The 22,536-nt window shown below is 40.2% G+C and overlaps 1 protein-coding gene across 4 annotated transcripts in view; it reads left to right on the top strand.

Moving 5' to 3' along the window:
* Positions 1–22,536, top strand: part of NPTN (neuroplastin) — a 70,109-nt gene that overhangs the window by 21,193 nt on the left and 26,380 nt on the right. For all 4 annotated transcript variants that reach the window (XR_003145958.3, XR_004810885.2, XM_025472227.3 and 1 more), the window contains exons 2-3: positions 15,550–15,897; positions 20,771–20,942. Coding sequence is in view for 2 of the 4 variants with exons in the window: in XM_025472227.3 (XP_025328012.1) it covers positions 15,550–15,897; positions 20,771–20,942 (520 nt within the window). In the remaining 2 variants the exon portion in view is untranslated. The remainder of the gene's footprint in view (positions 1–15,549; positions 15,898–20,770; positions 20,943–22,536) is intronic.

Raw genomic sequence — 22,536 nt, 5'->3', positions numbered from 1 at the left:
CTTAAATTTATAGAATAGTAGCTATTATATTAGAAAAGACATTAGAAATCATCTATTCCAATCTTATGATTATACAACTGAGGTTTCAGATTAAACATATATATTATTAAATGGAACAATTTCTGTACATTATTTATACTTTCCTTAAAGTTACAATTTAAATTGGTATGTCTAGCATTTTATTACCATTAAGTTTGGCATTCATTTCTGAAACACTATCAGAAATACATTTTAGAGAGTTAATACTAGCCTAATCTTGGCCTATTTTGTACCAGGGTTTGTAATTTTACTAGATATGATAATACTCTTGGACTACTAAATAGGGAACTACCTCTGCAATATTGGGTTTCAGTGATCTTTGTATACTCTCATTTAAAACCAAGGCCGTAGAGCTTGAATATCTGTGCATACTTTATAGTAAGGCAAGGGATTCTTGTTAATGGGGGAATTGTCTTAGCTAAGGATGATATAGAGACTAAATAATATTGAATGTAGGAGAATAGGGTTGAGGACTTACCAGTTGTGATGGGGGGAGACCCTAGAAATTTGGAGGTGCTTTGTAGGACTAGATATATTTAAATCTGAGGTATAGGTGTTTTAATAGAGGGGTTCTTGGAAAATTATTGCTCAGAGTTCTTGGGAAAAGTTTTTAAATCACAAATAATACTGTATTTAGAGTTGAAGTTTAATTGACCTGGAGTTTTATTCTGAAATAGCTCCATTCTAATTGCTTGATTTTACACTGCACAACCTCCAGGTTTCTCATTAGTAGATAATCATAATTCTCAATTGGTGCCTGTTGCCCCGTCACAATTATTCATAGCATCCCTTTTCACTCTTAAAAGTGTCCTGGTTTACTTGGTGATTTTTTTTTTCTTTTTTGTAAGTAGGCTCCATTCCCAGCATGGAGCCCAATACAGGACTTGAACTCACGACCCTGAGATCAAGACCTGAGCTAAGATCAAGAGTCAGACACTCCAAAAAAAAAAAGTCAGACACTCTACTGACTGACTACCCAGTGCCCCAAAAGTGTTCTGGTTTAGATAATAAATTTTGTGGTTGCCTTATCCATAAGTGTAATATCTGCCCTTGGGTACTTAATATGATGAAGGTATATGAAATGTCTTCCTGTGTCAGGTAATATGTTTTTCCCTAAGCTAAGAGATTTCTGTTTAGTGGAGTTAGGAGGGCATTGGTAAAGATAGTCTCATGGGAAGTCTGGGTGATCTCAAGGTTTTAGATGATTTATAGGCTAGAAAAGAGCCCTGTGTTTTCTGTGCTTGCATCAGAAACACAAGATGGGTGCATATCACTTAGCTTCTCTGGGCTAAACTAAATTCTCATTGTTCAGAGGTAGTTTTGCATTTATGTGTCATTAAAAAAAATTTATCAGCAATCAGGCATGTGGGTGGCTCAGTTGGTTGAGTGTCGGACTCTTGGTTTCAACTCAGGTCATGATCTCATGGGTTGTGGAGTTGAGCCCCGAGTCAGGCTCTGTGCTCAGCGAGGAGTCTGGTTGAGGATTCTTTCCCTCTGCCCCTCCCCCTACTCACATGTTCACATGTGTGTGTTCACATGCATGCGTTCTCTCTCTCAAATCTTTATAAAAAAATTTATCTGCAATCAGGTACTAAATGGCAAGGGCAAACACATCTTAGTACATGATTATAAGTATTTTTCAGTTAGTATATTTAATTATTTTTAATGGGCTTTATTTTTTAAAGCGGTTTAGGTTCATAGCAAAATTAAAAAGTACAGAGAAGTAACTGTATATCCTCTGCCCCCACCCACACATAGAGCCTTTTCCACTAACACCATTCCATCAGAGTGGTATATTGCTTACAATCCGTGAACCCACATTGATACCACATTATCACCCAAAGTCCATAGTTTAATTAGAGTTGATTCTAAGTGTTGTACATTCTAGGGGTTTGGGCACATGAAATGACCTATATCCATCCATCTTTGTAGTATATAGAATAGTTTTGCAGCCCTAAAAAATTCAGTGTTCCATTTGTTCATCCTTTCTTTCCCTCCGCCTTAGCCCCTGGCAGTTTGATCTTTTTATTGTCTCCACAGTTTAGCCTTTCCTACCATGTCATATAGTTGGAGTCATAAAGTATGTAACCTTTTCAGATTGGCTTCTTTACTTAATAATGCATTTAAGGTTCCTCTGTGTCTTTTCATAGTTTGATAGCTCATTTCTTTTTAACACAGGAATATATATTTAATTTTAATAAAGTGTTCATGATACTCTCTTTCTGAACAGTCTTAGTAAATTCCACAAGTAGGATTTTAATTCTTTTTTAAAGATTTATTTATTTATTCATGACAGACACAGAGAGAAAGGCAGAGAGACACAGGCAGAGGGAGAAGCAGGCTCCTCGCAGGGAGCCTGATGTGGGATTTGATCCTGGATCTTGGGATCACGACCTGAGCCAAAGAAAGGCAGGCGCCCAACTGCTGAGCCACCCAGGTGTCCCAGATCTTTAATTCTTTTGACAGCAGATTGAATATGTTAAATTCCCATTAACGGGGTTAAAATTGCTTGTTGCTTTAAGAATTTGTACTGTGGCTCCCCTCTTCCCTGTTTAAACATAAAACTTTTCTTCATATTGTATTGCCCCTTTTGGAGATGCAGCTGAAATTCCAGGAATGAACTATAGCTATGTAAATTGTTGAGAAATTGAGAGAAATATAGATCTTCACGAAGTATGTAATACCAAATATTCCTTAGACCCTATTGCTTAATCTTACCATAGAAATAATTTTGCCATTGTCATGACAAAGTAGTGGGAAAGCTTGCAATTTCAGTACAGTGTCAATATGATTAATAGGTGAAGGAATAAAATTTGTCTCATTTCATAACTCATTTTTAAAAATTCAGAATAAGACTGTTTTACTGAATATCTTTAGTTTTTTAAATTGCGAGACCATCAGAGTCTAGATGGAGTAGGGGAATTCCCTATTCTAGGCTATTGTCAAAGCGGAGACTCTTGGTCATTTGCCTGTGTGTTATTGTCTTTATTTTCCAAATTCATGTCTGGTTAATCTTTATAGAAATATTGAAGAGGGGATGCCTTGGTGGCTCAGTGGTTGAGCGTCTGCCTTTGGCTCAGGAGGTGATTCTGGAGTCCTGGGATCAAGTCCCACATCAGGCTCCCCGCTGGGAGCCTGCTTCTCCCTCTGCCTGTGTTTCTGCCTCTCTCTCTCTGTCTCTCTCATGAATAAATTTTTTTTAATTTTTTTAAAAATTTATTTATGATAGTCACACAGAGAGAGAGAGAGAGAGAGAGGCAGAGACATAGGCAGAGGGAGAAGCAGGCTCCATGCACCGGGAGCCCGACGTGGGACTCGATCCCGGGTCTCCAGGATTGCGCCCTGGGCCAAAGGCAGGCGCCAAACCGCTGCGCCACCCAGGGATCCCTCTCTCATGAATAAATTAAAAGAAAGAAATATTGAAGAGGACCAGAAGGCGAGGAAAAGAACATAAGCATTGCAGTATGTCATGGAAAATAGGAGCTACATTCCTGGTGATTCCGCCCCCCCCCCCCCCCCCCCCATTCACTTGTTCTGTGGCATATTGGTTTTGTTTCCAGTACTTTACTGCAGAGTGTAGGGTCATAGTTGGTTTAGTGTTGGGCTTTGGGCTGAGATTCCATACATTTTCCTTGTCAAAAGTTGAGAAAATTTGGTTGAGATTAAGTATTAGCTTCTGCCCAAGAAAAAATGTTTCCCAAGATAATCTTTGGAACTGGGATTCCTGGGTGGCTTTGCCATTGAGTATCTGGTTTTGGTTCAGGACATGATCCGGGGTGCTGGGATTGAGTCCTGCAGCAGGCTCCCTGCAGGGAGCCTGCTTCTCCCTCTGCCTATGTCTCTGCCTCTCTCTGTGTGTCTCTCTCATGAATAAATAAATAAATAAATAAATAAATAAATAATATTTTTTTAAATAAATCTTAAAAAAAAAAATCTTTGGAACCAAATAGGTGCTGTTTTTATCAAAGGTTAAGGATTTTTTTGTAAACATGAATGGCATTAGGCATTGTCCTCAAGGAAAGTTGCTATTACTTTGGGGGCTTCTGGCATGGATCCTGTGCCTTGTATCTGAGTCATTAGCAGGAAGAACATGAGAAGACCCTTCTTTTATATCTTCCAAACCAAAATAATAAATTATTTACCTGACCTTATTAGAAGTTGTCCAGATAGCGGAAGGGAATTAATTCCTATTTTGGTGTATTTTATCCTAGCAAAAGTGTATTGCATTCAGTGGTGAATCATTTGGAAAGAAGTGTAATTATGTAGAAAGTTCCATTCTCAGTTCCTTTTTCATCCTCCCTGAGTGAGCTCATCTCCTCCCTTGGCTTCAACTTCCATCTAAGCTGATAATTCCCAAGTGCGTATTTCCAGCCTCCACCTCTCTTCTGAATAACAGATCCATATTTTTAACTACATCTGAACATCTCACCAGCATAGCTTATCCTGTATATATCTCCAAAGCCAACTCTCAGTTCGTCTTCCTTTTCCATTTACAGTATCACTCTTCACCCTGTGGTCAACAATTTTTGTTGATTCATTCCCTTAAACATTTCTCGCATCCATCACTTTCTCACCATTTCTACAGCTACCCTTACTTAGTTCAGACTCATGTTTTTTGTTTGGACTATCAAAGGAGTTTTCTAACTCCTTTCTTCTAATCTATCCATTATACTGCCACCAGTCAGGCCAGTCACACTGCTTGTTCTATAGTAAAAAGCCCAGGCTTCTTAGTCTGCAGGAGGCTTGTCATTCTCCCTAAACTGTGAGGTTTTGAGGTTATAAACTGTCTCATTTTCCTGAGTAGCATGAGTACTTAACAGGTGCTTGGATATAAAAGCACTCAGAAAATGTTGATTTTTTTTTTTCCCCCAGCTGTATCTAGAATCGTTACGCCACTGTTCAATGCAGTGCTTATAACTGTTTCCTCTTGCTTACAGCAAGACCATCTCCCCTCTCCCCGCAACTGACAAGGCTAGACAGATTTCATGCATAAGTTTTCTGTGCATTTATCAGCCCTGTCCCGCAGCAAAATTAGCTATTTCTTCTATGTTCCCGTGGTCTTTTGTAATCTGTTGTAGAAGTAGCTATTATCATTTGTATTGTATTTTGGTTATTTTTCTGTGTCATGTCTTAAAGATTTAGCTCTCTTTATTTAGGAACAAAGTTTATTTTAATTATCCCTGTGGGGACTCCTGGGTGGCTCAGCGGTTGAGCATCTGCCTTTGGCTCAGGGCATGATCCCAGAGTCCTGAGATCGAGTCCCACAAATGGGAGCTTCCTGCATGGAACCTACTTCTCCCTCTGCCTATGTCTCTCTCTCTCTCTCTCAGTCTTTCATGAATAAATAAAATCTTTTTTAAAAAATTTATCCCGGGATCCCTGGGTGGCGCAGCGGTTTGGCGCCTGCCTTTGGCCCAGGGCGCGATCCTGGAGACCCGGGATCGAATCCCACATCGGGCTCCTGGTGCATGGAGCCTGCTTCTCTCTCTGACTGTGTCTCTGCCTCTCTCTCTCTCTGTCTGTGACTTACATAAATAAAAAAAAAAAAAAAAAAAATTTATCCCTGTGTAGTCTTTAGTAAATAAGCACTCAAAAAAGGTAAATTGAATTAAAAGCATGCTTACAATTTATAGATTGAGAACTGGAACAAAGACAAGATAAAAGCCGTTTTTAATGAAGTCCTAGTATTATGTGCTGCTAAAGTGAGCATAAGTCATAGTGAGTGATACAGTTTTTTAGCAACCATTTTTTGCCATATTCGCTCTTTTGGTTATGAATCAGACTCCGCTTCTAGGAGAGTAATTATATGGCTTCAGAAACATCTGTGTGGCTCCTATGCTCATATTTCTCTTCCATTTGAAAAAGCTGAAAAATTCAACAGTTTCACATTAAGACATTAGTTGTCAAAATGTGGTCTGTGGACCAACAACACCAGTATCACCTGAGAACTTGTTTGAAATGCACATTCCCAGGCCCTACTTCAGACCTATTGAATCAAAATCTTGGGATGGGGCCTAGCATCTGTGTTCTAACAGATGATTGTGATGCATAATAAAGTTTAAGAATAGCTGCTCTAGGATACTGCCATCTAAGAAAAGTTTTGCTTTTGACATAAAGTTTCCAGTGTGGTTTCTAATATAAGCTATTTATGCTTTGGAAATAATTCATCAGAAGAGAAGACTAGGACTATATTACCTAACATTCTGGGATGTGATTCAAAGATAGAATATCCCTATGTGCAAACTATTTGACTCTGGTTTCTGGGAATGGCTGTTTAAAAGAAGGCGGGTTTCAGGATGCCTGGGTGGCTCAGCAGTTGAGCGTCTGCCTTCGGCTCAGGGCATGACCCCGGAGTCCCAGGATCGAGTCCCGCATCAGGCCCCCTGCATGGAGCCTGCTTCTCCTCTGCCTGTGTCTCTGCCTCTCTCTTTCTCTCTGTCTCTGTCTCATGAATAAATAATCTTTTTAAAAATTAAAAAAAAAATAAAAGAAGGCAGGTTTCCTACCTCTTTCAGTTAAGCTCTCTTCTAGATTATATCCAGACTATCAGCTTGCACTGCTTGTGTTCATTGTCATTCTCACAGGGGATATATGATGATGAAAGAATGAGATGAATTGTATTACCCTCAGAGGAATGAGCTGAATTGTGTTATATTTAACATTTAAATCCTGATTGGATATTGTCAGGGACAGAAAGTGAATTTGTTACCAAAAGTTATAATGAATCTACAGGTACCCAGGTGGCTCAGTCAGTTGAGCATCTGACTCTTGGTTTCAGCTCAGGTCATGATCTCAGTTGTGAGATCCAGCCCGGTTGGTGTTGGGCTCCACACTCCATGGGAAGTCCACTTGAGATTCTCACTTTCTCCCTCTGCCCCTCCTCCCACTTGTGTGCTCATGCTCTCTCTAAAATAAATAAATCTTTTTTTAAAAAAAGTTATATTGAAAATAAATATCTTTTAAAGAGTTAAAACAAAAGTTATATTGAATCTATAGGCAAGTGAATTTCACAGAAAAGATTGTTTTCATTTTGCCTTTAATAAATCCTAACTGGGAAAAATAAATAAATAAATCCTAACTGGAGGGTCAACTGAGGCATGCTCTGTACTGTTCCCCACCACCACCACTTAAAAATATTGTTTTTGGCCTCAAAGTTCCATTTTGGTGTAGTTCTAGATTGGCTCATAGCTATTTTTGCCAGTCTGTTGGAATAAGAGAATTTTTATGAGCATTTGCTGAAATATATGAGGGCTTCACTGTTTGAAGCCAGACCTTTCATTAAGAACACCTTTGCGATACAGCTGATTTATATTCATTTGTCTATTTGTTTTGCTAGCCATTAAAAATCAAGCATTTTTCCTTTGTATACTAGCAGCTTGAGTACTATTTGTGGAGTTAAGTAGATTTCCTAAAGTTTTTTAAGAAGACTAACTTGATAGCAGTTTGTGGCTATTGTATTTTTCCCCTTGAACCCTTCCTTAGTTTTTAAAAACTAAGGTTATAGTCATTTTGATATCACAGTCAAAATGAGACCTGATCAATTATATTTAGCCTCATTTTCTTTATTCAAGATTAAATTAAAATGCCTCTTTCCTTCTTGGAGTGTGGAGGAAATGTTAGTCCCAAGGAGTGTCTTTAATAATGAAGCTCTTTATTTCATACCTGTAAAAGACTTAAGTAGCCAAGATTTTCTGATAAATATCATATAAGCAAAGGTTTCAATCTGTTAGAACCCTTTCAAGGACATTCAAGGTCATAGACTGGTATTACTGAGCCCCTGGAGCATATTATATATACATGAAGAAATGCAAGATGGGACCAAAATTCTAAATTTTAGTATTAATTGCTGGCAACTCTGTTTAATGTCATTTCCTATTTAAAACATCTTTAAATTCTTTGGGTCAGTGGTTTTCAATGACTTTTATTCTTTTGGAAAGTTGAAAAATTAAGAAAAAGTACAGTAGACAACCTGTCTTACCCATGGGCGAGTTTTAGAACACCCAGGACAGATTTAAAGTCATCCTTTGTTACAGACTGGAATGCTTGCATAAAGTGGCCATCTATATTATTACATTTACAGCCATATAGGTTACAAAGTAATTTTACATACCATTGTTCATGTGAACTTCACCATGACCTTATGAAGAAGGTAGGGGTTATTATCCTCAGTTTTCAGATGAGGAGATTGAGGTTGAAGAAGTTGAAGAATCCAGTCTAGATGTAAACCATGCCTCATTTCCCTGTAAGGCAGCTCTCAGCTTACTAGATATAGACCCTTATCTGTTCACTCATTCAGTAGCCGTACAGTTGAGACACAGATGTCTGATCTGGGGTCTGGGACACCCCTGTATTACAGGCAAAATTTTGTTTATATTTTCTGAGATGGCCCATAGCTTCTTTTTATCATACTTCTAACCTTTTTTTTTTTTTTTTTTAAGTCACTGACTTTTAGACCCATGGATCTAGGTAAATCATGCTTGTTTAGTCTATCAGTGGGAATTGACAACAGGACTGAATGAAAATCCTTGTTGTTGTTTTGAAAATCCTTGTTGAAGGTCAGTCATATCAGATGCGTATCTCTTCTCTGTCCTAAAATAACATTTGCATAGAGCTTTACAGTTTGCAGAACTCTTCCATATAAACTCCATGACTTTCACAACTACCCCATAAAGAAGATGGTGTCATTCCCGTTTGAAGAAATCGTTTAGCGTTAAGAGAATTTAAGGTGTGGAGATACTGACTCAAAAGCTGACACTGTTAGAATGAAATTAAACTTAATCTGACCTGGTCCAAAATCCCAGAACTACCATTTTATCTTACATTTTGTGAATTCACAGTTTGACTTGCCCAGTGTTCAGTATCTTCCTATATATCATTATTGCTAAACAGCTTGATTTGTAATCAGTAGGTCTATACTTTTTTTTTTTTTTTTAAGGAGAATCTTATACTGCCTCTTTCTATTCTCATTACTCTTGGGCTTTCCACATTTTCATATCTCAGATTTAATGGTTTATAACTCTAGTAACATTTGCAAAGTCCTTGAGTCCATGCTGCTACTATCATTTCTCCACATTCTAGTTTGCTTTAAAGATAGGAAAAAATGAAGAATTCCTTTCTTTTTCATTGCTTTCTGCAATCTCTTTCCATTCTGGTTCTAATTTTATTTTAAAGGTTAATTTTTTATTGTTTCTTGAAGTTGGATTCTAATTTAGAACTCATTTTGGATGTAACATTTCTGCTTCCCAGCCCTGTTGTGGAGCAGTGCTGAAGGCTACTGCATGTGGCTTGTTCAGCATTATTTCTGTGGAGACATGATAATTAACGTTATTGAGTGCTTACTATGTACCAGGCACTGTTTTAAGCTGTGTTATTTCATTTAATCCTCACAATAACACTAGGTGGTTGCTACTATTCTTAGCCTCTTTTTACAGATTAGGAGAAGCTCACAGAGGTTAGGTCACTTGCCTGAGGTCATAGTTAGTGATTGACCTCCAGACAATCTGATTTTAGAGTTTGCAAACTGGATTTCCTTACTTCTTCAAAGCAGAAGGCTAGCTAAAATACTGAGTAATAAATAAAATCTTAAAAAAAAAATGCTGAGCAGATTTCTTTAGCCACTTTGGTGGTATACTTTCTAAATAAAGGGTGGGCCTTGACATAGAAACTAGTGATGAGGACAGTCCTAAACCTTGTCATGTATGCCTGATAGAGGTAGCTATGAAAAGAATAGGTTTGATTTTGGGAAATGCTTTGTAATTGCTGCCATTTCTACCTACAGGTCAGACTAATCCATGAGATCAGACCCAGATACTTCCTTCCTGCTGCAGAAAATGAGGTTATCCCATTTTCATCCACTCCCAGGGCCTCAGGCCTGCCTTACCCTTGATGGTTACACACAGAATGATTGCATATGGATTTATGACTTGTCTTTTTGTTATGAAATAGTGATAATAATTCTTGAATTAACAGTAAGGATAGGCAATATACTACAAGGTATACACAGCCTTGTAGCAGTTCACAGTTATTTAAACAGATTTGAAATATGGTGCCTATAACCACGTTAGAGATCAGCTTGTTTTGCTCAATCTTTTTTCGGGTAATATGATAGGAGAGTGTTTGGGGTGAGGTGGAGGGGAGAGAAATGTTTTCTTGTTCTTGGCTGTCATTTTCTCTTTATTAGGCATGAAGGAGACAACAGCATGAGCCACCCACAGGGAATTAGTAGTAAACAGGGGCTTGAAGCGAACAGCTGTTTAAAAAAATAAATAAATAAAAAGTGACAAAAGCAGGCTAGATTTAAAAGCCTGGCCCTGGCAGTAGTCAGCTGAGAGAGAGAGGGAGAGAAGTTACTCTCATTACCTGTTCAGTGATTATTACCCTAGAGGTAAGTGAGAATTTCAACTGTAAAAATCAGTAATGGTCTCAGGTCCTGTGTGGAATTAGGTTAGCTTTTTTGCTTCCTTAGGGCATATGTAAAAGCAGTTTTCTTGGGATTGGGCTCAACTTGCTCTTCTGTGTTCCCTTTTTCTTCTCACCCGCTGCTACATATCTACACATCCAGTTTTTCCTGCCAGAGAGCTCCTCCTTTTCTCCGGCTGCTAGCCCCAGCTGTCATCTTCGCTTCCCATCTCCCATCCCCCATCCCCAGTTATGCAATTTTACATTACTGTTTTCCCGGTTTTACTGTATTCGTTTTTTATACTGTGCTTGCTGTCCTCCTCCAACCCCAGCTTCTAGTCTTTTCTTTCCCCCAAACCTGTGACCACCTTTCAGCTTCCTTTATCATTGTTGAACTGAATGCTCTTTATTAGTTCTTTCTCAAATGTATTTGAGATCTGAGCTCAGTTACATGTTATAGTGGGTAGAGATGATGATGGGGAAGAAGGGATAGGAGGTATTTTTTCTGAAATTCAGGCTTTTCCCAAAATATTGGATGGGCTTTAACCTGGAGATCAAACAGATGCTCCTCGTGGCCTCCCAACTTTAGGCAGTCCTGTGCTCTCATGTTGAGGGCACATACTTGATTGAAAGCACTTGGTGATGAAAGGCAGGGCAGTGAGTCAGGCTCTGAGCTGTCTGCCCCCTCTTGCTGCAGGCTGGCTCTTCTCTTCTCCTGAATTGGAGCTAATTTTGGATGGATAATGAGGTAGATGGTTGCTAATAACTTTCCTTTGCTAATTGTGATTTCACAATACTTTGTAGAGATGTTTTTTGTTTTTCTCTTTTCCCTGCTGCTAGGAGGAGAAATGGATTTTTGATGCATATTCAGCTATCAAGGAATCCTTTGCTTGTTTTTTTAAGAGGCAGTACAGTTTAATGAAAACCATAGACTAAGCTGAAGATCTGCATTCTGATCCCATTTTGGCTCAGGATTAGCTACCTAAGCAATCTTGGGCAAGTCCTGAACCTTTCTCTGAGTCTGCCCTATGAACCTTGTGAAACTATGTGAATGAAATATGATGTGATGCATGTGAAAGCACTTTGTAAACTGTTCAGTTTTATAAAAATTTAGGTACTGCCCTTTGTTAATTGCCTCACTGATCACAATACCAGAGAAATGCATCTAATGTTCTTAAACTCTTCCTTCCTGTGAAGCCAGTCTTCTCAAGAGTAGGGGGATGAAATAATCAGAACTAGGGGGCAGTCTTGCTTCTGTGCCATCCATTCTTCTGTTTCCTCACTTTTTCCCTCTGCTGTCCAACACACACATACACCATTGCTTAGGGAACTCTTTGATCCTGTGCTTCTTTATCTTTATTCTTTCTTTTTTTTTTTTTTAAAGATTTTATTTATTTATTCATGATAGTCACAGAGAGAGAGAGAGAGAGAGGCAGAGACACAGGCAGAGGGAGAAGCAGGCTCCATGCACCGGGAGCCCGACGTGGGATTCGATCCCGGGTCTCCAGGATCGCGCCCTGGGCCAAAGGCAGGCGCCAAACCGCTGCGCCACCCAGGGATCCCCTTTATCTTTATTCTTTACTAGGATTATAATTTTAAGGAGTTAGTAATCACTGTGTGCTGCACATTCCAATGGACAGGTCCTTTTTGTAGTCAGAAATTGTTAATTTATTACATTTAAGTAGTCGCAAAAAGTATCTTTAACTTTTAAATAACTACAAAAACCTTTTTCTAACCTAGTAAGGGATATTGACCACAGTCATGGAAAGTATTACAAGACCATGCTTTGGTTTTGGGTACACCTGGATTCCAGGCCAGTCTCTATTAGCTTGTGACTGTGGGCAAAGTACTTAACTTTTTTGGACCTTAGTATCATATAGGACTATTGTGAGGATTAAATGAGATAATATGAAGTGCTTAGCACATTGGTTAACATATGACACGTACTTAGAAAATGTTAACCTGTTGATGCACATGGCTAATAATAATAGCTTCCAAAGAACACGTTTATTAGTGTTTTAAAGGATATTAAATCTTGCTTTTAGATAAGTTTGCTTAAATACACATCATATAATTTACTAATTCAAAGAACACTTATTTTTGACTCAGTCCCATTTTCCTGTATGCAGATAGAAAATTAAACTAAATCAGATCAGCATTCCTTCCTCCTTAGAAGTGAGTCTTGCCTACGGTTGGCAGTGCCAGGTTGAGTGACTTGATTGGTTCTGTGCGGTGGGAATTGTGTTCAGGCTGTTTCTCAGCTATCTTTGAATTGTATACTATTGGGATTTGAGATTCCATTGGAATTGGGTGGGTTCTTGGGGTTCTGGACATACTTGCAGGCATTCCTTTTATATTAGCATAGTCAGCAGATTGGTAAAGAGGCTTAAATGTCAGCCTGTATTTCAGAAGGGGAAAAAATACAAAACAAACCCACTAACACATTCTAGAGCATGATCAAGTAGATGGGCCCTGATTTACTGTGGTTCAGCTTAAAACTTTTCAACTTTATGATGGTGCAAAAGTGATACATATTTAATAGAGACACCATATTTTGAATTTTGAATTTTGTTCTTTTCCCAGGCTAGCAGTCTGCAGTCCGTTCCTCCCTCATGGTGCTGGGCAGCAGCAGCAGCAAGCTTCAGCTCCCAGTAAGCCATGATATCATGAGAGTAAACAACTGGTACACTTAACAATCATTCTGGATTCATACAGCCATTCTGTTTATTTTCAGTACAACATTCAGTAAATTGCATGAGATAGTCAACACTTAAGAAATAGGCTTTTTGTTACATAATTTGTCCAACTGTAGGCCTACGTAAGTGCTCTGAGCACAGTAGACTTGTTAGTGATGTTCTGTAGGTTAGGTGTATTAAAGGGATTTTTGACTTCAGAAAATGTCAACTTACAATGGCTTTATCAGGATGTAACCCCATCATAAGTTGACGATACTCTGTGCGTGGTCACATTTGAGAGGACATAAACTCCCCCAGTTCACAGAGAATGTGAGAATAAGAGCTTGTAATTTCCATTTAATGATGGAGTATGATTAAAACAGTACTCCTCTTTACTGCTCCCTAGGGATTTACCAATAACCAATTTTCCATGGTGATTAAACCAGTAGTAAAATGGACAGAATCAGCTTCCTTTACTGTCCTAGTTGGCATTGACTTTGATGGGTGGGCAGGTGGTTAGTTTGCGAGATGAAGACATGGCTCCTTGATTACCACTTTACCTGGACGTGAGCTCAGCTTTTCATTGTTGGGGATTGGTGTTTTTTTTTTTTTCTGAAATTCTGAAACTTGCCCTAAATCTGAGAATGACTTTTTTTTTTTTTTTTTTTTTACTTCTTGGAGCCTCTGGTAGATGGTTTCTTACAAAGAACTGATACTATCTGAAGAGGTAGTTCAGAATAGCATTTCAAGACAGAAGATTTAGTTGAAGGCTATTAATTACTGGATTCGTGTCCTCCCTAGATCCTGAATGTTTTATGAATTGAAAGATTAGTATGATTTTGGAGGTCTTGACCTCCAGTTAAGTAAGTATAGCACATTGTTGCAGAGATCATGCAGGTTTAGGGTTCTGAGGTCCGTAGGGTGAAGTTTATCTCCAAAAGCAAGTACTTTTAGGGATATAAATGGAATGTTTTCCACTTGGTAACCTCCATTTTTAGTCAGTTCTTCATGTCCTTGGTTTCCGGACTGTAGGAAAACGGTTCCATATAATTTATACCTTTCCTTTGGAATGTTTTTAATCTGATGTTGCTAGATCCTGGCCCCACTCTGCCCAACACAGAGGGGTCAGCTTGATCCCCAGGGAAATTGACCAGCCACTCAGTACCTCTTTTAGCTTCTTGCCCTGTACCTTGGGACACTGCTTGAATTGGTAGAAATGCCGATGAACCCTAGGTGAAGTAAATGGGTGAGAGAGAGTATGCTTGCACTGTGATTTAGCTTATTATGGACCCTCCTCCAAAGTTCTTCAAGTAAGTCTGGATTTTCTACTCTCTTTCTGCCATTGCCACCATGTCTTATGGGAGTGTAACCTAAAGCAAATTATGGACGAGTGGAGGTAGGCATCAACTTTAATTCCTGGCAATGCCTGGCAATGTTGTTGAGGCCTAACCTTCACCATAGAATTTATTTCATCATTGTACATTTCTTATTCTTTCTGAGCTGGCCTCTGGGAGCTAGGCAACTAAACTGTGTAGACAGAGCCTGTCAAGTACCATGGTTATTTTTAAGACTGACTTTTCAGCAGAGTTCTCTAGCTGTATGAACTTATGGAATTGTGGAAGGCATAGTCCCTCTATTGGTATTGAGTTGGATTGCTGTTAACGCTGGTTTCACCGCTGAGCGGACCCCCATAGGAATTCTCACTCTCAAGTACAGACTGTCTTGTTTCCCTGTGCCTGAGTGAAGGTCTGCATTCAAGTGGAGGCTAACCTAGTCACAGATCACTGGGCCGTTTGTTTGCCATAGACCCAGGGAAGAACAGGATGTGGAGGAAGTCTCCTGAACTCAGGATGGAATCCTGCACGAGAAAGAATTATGCTACCTTTTCAGTTGAAGTTTGGACTTTGATTCCCAAAAGAAGGCGTCATTAGGTCAGTTAATATTTCTTGAGGCCCACAAAAGACATGGCATCTCTAACAAAGTGTTCACCCATCCAAAAGAGAGATCCTGACTTGGCATATAGACCTCCTGCCACTTGCGGTTATCTTTCATCACTTGCCTGAATTTGAAAAGGTAATGGTTTGTGCTCTAAGGAAAGAGACTCTTCCCCCGAGACCCGAAGCTTTCTCATTCCTACCAACTGGGCCCATTGCTAAAACGCTTTCCAGTGGGCTTGCTTCTGCCTGGCTAGCACCTGGGCTGCCCCAGCTTGAAATTAGCCTGCCTTTGCTTCATAAGCTTCCCAGGGTGGTTCTTCTTCTAAAAGCTTGTATGAAATGCTATTTACTGTCTCTTTATAGTTTAAAAATGAATCCTTTTTGTTCTTTGCAACTCATTTGCTTTTTTCTTTTCTTTTCTTTAAATTACTATTAACACCTGTTGATTCTTTTTTTTTCTGATTGGCCTGTCACTGCATTCCTGCTCCCCCTCCCTCTAGCTGGGTTTGTCAAGTCGCCCATGTCAGAAACTAAGCTCACTGGGGACGCCTTTGAGCTGTACTGTGACGTGGTCGGGAGCCCCACGCCAGAGATCCAGTGGTGGTACGCAGAAGTCAACCGGGCAGAGTCTTTCAGACAGCTGTGGGACGGTGCTCGGAAGCGCCGTGTCACCGTAAACACCGCCTACGGGTCAAACGGCGTGAGTGTGCTGAGAATAACCCGGCTCACCTTGGAGGACTCTGGGACTTACGAGTGCAGGGCCAGCAACGACCCCAAGAGGAATGACTTGAGGCAAAACCCCTCCATAACATGGATTCGAGCCCAGGCCACCATAAGCGTCCTTCAGAGTGAGTCCAGCACCCTACAGTAGTAGTACTGTAGTCATTAGAGGTGGCCCGATGACCCTTCCCTTCTGCTTCCTTTTCCTTTTCCCCAGTATGATCGCTCACCCCACCCCTTGTCTTCGTTTTTTCAAACCCACGACCCTTCTGGTTGTAGTGTATGAAAACATCTGTGGCAACTTTTTTTTTTCTTTGACGTCCTCTCTACCTCCCTCATTCCCTGACCCTTTTCTGTGTCTTTCTCCTCAGGAACAAAGAACTTGGGGAAATCCGTGCCTGTCCAAAATCATCTGCAATGGGAAGAGGTGGGGAGGGAGAACTGGGGGAGGGGGGGCTCAAAAAAAACACTTAACACTCCTAAAACCAGGCATTTCTACCAGGGTAGTGTTGAATTGTTTCTTTCCCTCCCCTTTTAATTTTGTAGTAGGTTTCCTGCTATCCTTTTGCTGATTTATTCTCTGGTGCCTTTTTATTTTTGTTTCTCTCCCCAGTCTAACTACTTTTATTTCTTCTGTTGATCTGTTTGAAGCTCTCTGAGTAGCTGCCTTCACCTCTATGGTTTTAAGTTTGTGTCTACCCAGCCTCTTCCCTCACTGTGACTTGGTGTCATCCTGTTCTGTGATGGGAATGTTGCCATAGGTGCAGTGTGGTGGTGTGTTTTGGTTGTTGGGTGGCATGTAAGCTTGGATATCTCCATAGTTCCAGCTCTTTTTCTTTTCTAAAACAGTGGCATGTGCTTCTCTGATAACAGCCCTCCACTACAGCAGTACACTCCTTACTGGTCCTGCCCATCCAGTCTCCTGTTCTCTTAAAAGCAACAGCCCGAGATTTCCTTTGTATGTCTTGCTGTTAGGCACCAGGTGACACTAAACTGCAAATTTTTTTTTTTTTAAACCCCATCATGCTGTTTCAAAGTCAGAGTTGCATCTGCTTCCTGTTCACAGATTGACTCTGATGACTGACTGTTGGCACAGTCCTCCTTATCCCAGAGACTGGCAACCCCAGAAATAGTTTGGAAGCCATTCATACTGGCCTTTTCTTGTATTTTGAAAAAAGAAGAAACTAAATTCCAACTAAGTGATGAGGGAGAGCCTAAGCGGCTGGCTCAGAATTCTTCTCTTCATCTGTTGTAGCGGGTACAAGTAAGACATTAGACCCGGGAGCTTTTGTGGCCACCTCTTTTTCTGAAAAGTGTCTTGCTACTCGTGTAGTGGGAAGGAGAGGGAGGAAGAAGCCACCACAGAGCTAGTGCTCCTGGCCAGGAAGAGTTAGTTCTAGCCCCACATCTGACTTGATTTTAATTGAGGGAGCATACTCTACTTAATGGAAAGATCCTTTGGGTTTTTGCCTTCTCTTCAAGAACTCAGACTTATAGCCAGTTCTGGCTTAAGGAACTGATTGATTTAGAAAGAATAAGTAAAAATAGTAAAAACACATTTATGAGGAGTTTGATAATAATGCAGGAAATAATAGGACATGGGCCCTGAATCTGTATACTTATTTGGAATATAGCAGATTAGTTGTCTATTCTTTATAGTACCTTAGAAGATGCTTATGAAGAGGATAGGTCTTAGGGGAGAGAGAGGAGAGGCTGCTGCAGCTGGCACTGTTCAATCAGAGAACCTGCTTCTGGAAAGGGGAAAAGAAAACCTTGTCTATGTGAAAATGGGGAATATTAACCCAGCAATTTTCTTTTATTTAACAGTTTTTCCCTTGCACGCTTCCTTCTCCTGCCCCCCCTGCTCCTTTCCTTATAAAACCAGAATTACCCAAATGGCCACAAAGATCTGCAGAAGTTTGTAGGCATGGACTGGGCTGGGCATTTGGTACTTGTACGTCCAGGAGCTTGACTCAAGTAGACTCCTAGTTAAAAGGTCATGCCTTGGGGCTAGAAGATGATGAGTCTTTGGGGGGCACTTACCTACCAATTCAGTTTTGAAAATACGTAACATTCCCCCAGTTTACTTGGAAATAAACTTCCTACTTTAGAAGTGTCTGCATGTGGTTAAACCAAATCCTTGCCAGTTTAAGTCTTATCCCAGACTTCCCCATCAGTCAGCCCTGGTTAACTGTTTTAGAGAGCCAAGCTGCTGCTGTTACTTTTTAAAAACATCCTGAATTCACTCTAATTGGATTGTTTTGTGGTCTTAGCATCCCAAGGACATTTGCCTCCAGGAGGTGGTTGAAGTCTTCTAAGGATGACTTCTTGATAGTACTTTTCCCCAAAGCTCCTTGAGTAAGGTAAGGCAGGAAGAGAAATATGCCCAGTTTTTAGGTATCTCTCTGGCCATAGCATGTTCTTCTACACAAGAGTGGTGGTGAGGCTAAGGATCTCCCATCCACTACTTCTAAATAGGGAGTCAGTGGCAAGTAAACATTTTTGTTCATCTCTCGTGGACTTTCATGCGCAATATTAAACCACAGAAATAAAAGCTCCACCTTCATCCTGGTGCAAAATGCAGGTGTGGCACCCTGGCCAAGGAGCTTTGGTTTAGCACTGGTTTCCATATACAGCAATCATCAGAGGGAGGTTACCCTACCCCACAGCCCTCCTATGTTGCAGAATCATATTTAAACCTATTTAAATTATCCACTTGCTCCCAGCTGACTCTCTCCTGGATCTTTAACACGTAAGGGGAAAAGAGCTTTCCTTTGCCTTCCAAGAATTCTTGGCAGAAAGTCTCCAGGTTGCTCTCATCACCTTCTTAATCTCCTTGAGCTGCAGTGGGCATTTGCATCGTCACAGGTAAGAGTAGCATTTACTTTGGCCTCCTTGTGTTGAAACATCTGGAAGCTCTTGGCCTCATCCTCAGAGTTTACCCTTTCTCAGTGCAGTCTGAGAAGAAGAGCCAGAAGGAGAGTCCCAAATGGGACAGAAAATAAAATTGGATAATAAAAATTTAGTAAAAACCTAAAAGTGTGTTTGGGTTTTAATGTTGCCTTTATATTTTTAATTTCTGTGGAGTACTGGTTCTCTCTTTTGTTTTTGCTTGGTTTTGATTTTTCTTGGAATTGTGGTGCTTTCTGCTGATGGTGTATGTGCGCCTTCCATTGCAGGGTTTGCAGCCGTTCTGCTCGACTTAAGGCCCAGGGACTTGGCTTCTGTCCAGTGTGTTTTGGAAACCATGGGACACCACTGCGCTAACGTGTTTACATGCATCTGCTTCTGTCTTAGTGGCTGCTATGCCTCCATTATCTGTACATAGAGACCCTGTTTGATGTTACCAGTAAGGACCAGTGCTGAATGGAAGATAACCACTATCCCTTTGCCAGAGTTGGAAAATAGTGAGAACCCATTTAATTGAACAGACTTAAGGATTTGCTTTATTTGTCACAGTTTTCTTTGATATGAGCTCCGTAGTCAGAAATGTTGCATTGATTAAGAGGTCCTTGGGCATTATATTTTTCAAGTGTCCCATGACTTTTCCATTCCATCCCCCTCCCTGCACAGGGAACAAAGCTTATTAGTTCCAGTGCAGGGAGTGAGTTCTATCCTCAAGAGTTAAGAGTCAGCACTGTACTGCATAAAATGGTGTCAGGTTGCTGCTACCGAGTTGTCAGGTGCAGGGAAATGAGAAGTTAATCAAGAATTTCTGAGAAACAATTGGAAAAAGAACAAAAGAGGAAATACCTCTAATGTGGATGGGAAAAGTTTAGAATTCACCTGAAAATGTCTGACCAAAAGTAGAATAGCAGCTAAGCTTAGGAGAAGATTAGAGAGAGGAACAACAAGACAACAAACAGACATCTTGACTTTAATATAGTGATGGAATTCAAAAGGCTTTAAAGTATGAACCTTCTAGGAATGATAGAGTGTGCCTTAAAACATTTCTGCTCAGTGTGTTCTAATATTTGAGGTTATTTTTATAGATTTTAAACTAATGACCCCAGGTTATCTAAGCCCAGGAGAGAATCAGAAGATGAAGTATATAAATTGCTATAGGGTGGAAAGTGTGTGTGTTGGGGGTATGGAGCTGGGGGAGGGAGGCAGAGATAGAGAATTTAGTCAGATGTGTGTTCTAGGCCCAGTGTTGACACTAACAATAACTATGGCCTTGCACAAGTCATTTTCTGTTTCTAGCTCTTAAAGAGTGGGATTCAGTGAACTCTAAGGGCCTTTTAGCTCTAAAAATGCTAGGAGCCCATGATACCAGCACATATCACACTCTATGTTATCTGCACAATGGAATGTGTTTTAAATAACAATTCTGAAAAAGCTTTGGGAATAAATACGGGCTGGAGAGAAGAACTGTTGATGGTTCCTTAAGAATTTTCCCTTGGCAAAATTTGGAAAATGCAATAGACTTCTGGCAGGAAATTTGCTTTTAGGATCTACACTGTTTCTTTCTACATAATTAATGGCCATGGCTGGTTTGCCATAGGTTTATCAGAATTAAATGTGGGAAAAGCCATACATGTATTATCTAATTATAGCTATTACTGTTCCAGGGCCTAGTGACTCCACAGGGAGTTTATTAGTTATATACAAATGATACTGCTTTTGTCTTCAGAACTACAAGGTGGAGCCTGGTTTACTAATTGAAGCTGAATTGGTTGGTCATTCTTAAATCATGAAACGGTGGTGTTCAAAAGTATAAGTGGATTGTTGCCAGTACAAGTACCCGTAATACTCCCATTCTTTTCACGTCTAGGCCAACTGGTCTTCAGGCTGTTGTCTGCGCTAGTGGTCATTTGCTTATAATCATTGTTTTTTCCTTTCTTGACTTCCTCTAAAGTGGTAAAGTGAAATTCCTCATGTGGTGGTCCTGTCTGCCCTCCCTCTTTTCTAGTCTCCCCATCCTACCCCATCTGATTCTCAGGCCAGGGCTACAAAGAATGGAAGGCTATGGCTCCCTATCACTGTGCACTCTTATTACAGAGCCAAGGATTGTCACCAGTGAAGAGATCATTCTTCGAGACAGCCCTGTTCTCCCCGTCACCCTGCAGTGTAACCTCACCTCCAGTTCTCATACCCTTACATACAGCTACTGGACAAAGAATGGGGTAGAACTGACCGCCACTCGCAAGAATGCCAGCAACATGGAATACAGGTGAGAGGGGCTAGCAGTTCCTGGGAAGGTGGAAGGGAGCATTGCTGAGCTTACTGTGGACATTCATAATCCACAGCTATGTTATGAAGGAGACACAGAAGATATATATGGTCTTTCTCCAGAGAGTCTAATCCAGTATATCTGGGGTGAGGCCCAGGAATCTTTGAAAGATTTCCAAAGCATTCTAATGAATAGCCAGATTTGAGAGTCATAAATGTTCCCCTCACTATGATAATAGAGAAACAGAAGGCATTGAGAGTGATTTGCTTAGGGTAACCAAACCATGCTAGTCAGTAGGAAAGTCACAATTAGAATGCAGGTCTTTTGACTTAATCCAGGGGTTTAAGGAATCAGAATGAAATCTGCCTTAGGACTCTTAGAGCAAGAGCACCCTAAGTGATCTTTCTCCTGGATAGATGTCTGAGTTACCTCTTGAGAGTAATTAATAGGACCATAACCTGATCAAGACCAGTGGATACAGGGCCTTTTAGTGGTCTGGATTAAGGATGGTAACCTGGAAACATCATTTGATGAAAGGGGAATATTTGCCGGCTGAAGTTAACCTGGCCCCCAAAGATTTGGTGCTTTTTTGGAATACCTAGAACACATGGCACCTCACCTTTCAGAATAGTTTGTGATTGAAAACTAATCTGGAAAAGGATTGGCTGATTCTGTTTGTCAGGTTGAGTCTGTACAAAGAAAGAGTGCACTGGAGTAAGACCAGGAAAATCTGCATGCCTGGTAGTAGCAAGGACCTTCTGCAGTATTTTGCAAAATTGAGATCTCTTCATATCCCTTATTTAATTGACCCACAATCAGGATCCTCTTTTTTTCAAGTAAGGAAACTAAAACTCAAAGAGTAATAACTCTTAACTATTTTCAAGGCCAAATAGTCTATCTAGTAAATTTCAGAAGCAAGGCTAGGTTCTCTGTCTCCTGACTTTTTAGAATCTAGGTTTTTGGGTTTTTTTTTTTTTTTTTCTTTTTCTTCCTGCTTTAACATACCATTTTAGTGGCAAGTTTAATCTATCTCCACTGTAGTTTCTTTTGATATTAAATTGGAAATATAGCCTCAGACATATTCTCATAGTTTGGAAAAGCTTAATCACATAGAACTGTTGGGTAGGATGAAAGGCATATGTTCTTTTTTTTTTTAATTTTTATTTATTTATGATAGTCATACAGAGAGAGAGAGAGAGGCAGAGACATAGGCAGAGGAAGAAGCAGGCTCCATGCACCGGGAGCCCGACGTGGGATTCGATCCCGGGTCTCCAGGATCGCGCCCTGGGCCAAAGGCAGGTGCCAAACCGCTGCGCCACCCAGGGATCCCCGAAAGGCATATGTTCTTGGTCTATTTGTTAGTTTTACCAGTTTGTATTTTTATAATAACTCTTTCAAGGTACCAGACATCCAATTTTGTTTCACCGAGGTCTTGTACTGTGTCACCCACATGGCTTTGAACTGTAGCTTTATAAATTCGAGTTTGACTTTATAAAATGCTTCCTCCTCCTCCTCCTCCTCCTCCTCTTCTTCTTCTTCCTTCTTTCTTCTTTCTTTGTTTGGTCAGCTTATTTGCAGCTCTCCAGGGGTGTTC

Source organism: Canis lupus, chromosome 30 (genome assembly GCF_003254725.2).
Source record: "Canis lupus dingo isolate Sandy chromosome 30, ASM325472v2, whole genome shotgun sequence".
Classification (NCBI taxonomy): Eukaryota; Metazoa; Chordata; class Mammalia; order Carnivora; family Canidae; genus Canis; species Canis lupus.
This window is presented reverse-complemented; position numbering and strand designations above follow the sequence as displayed.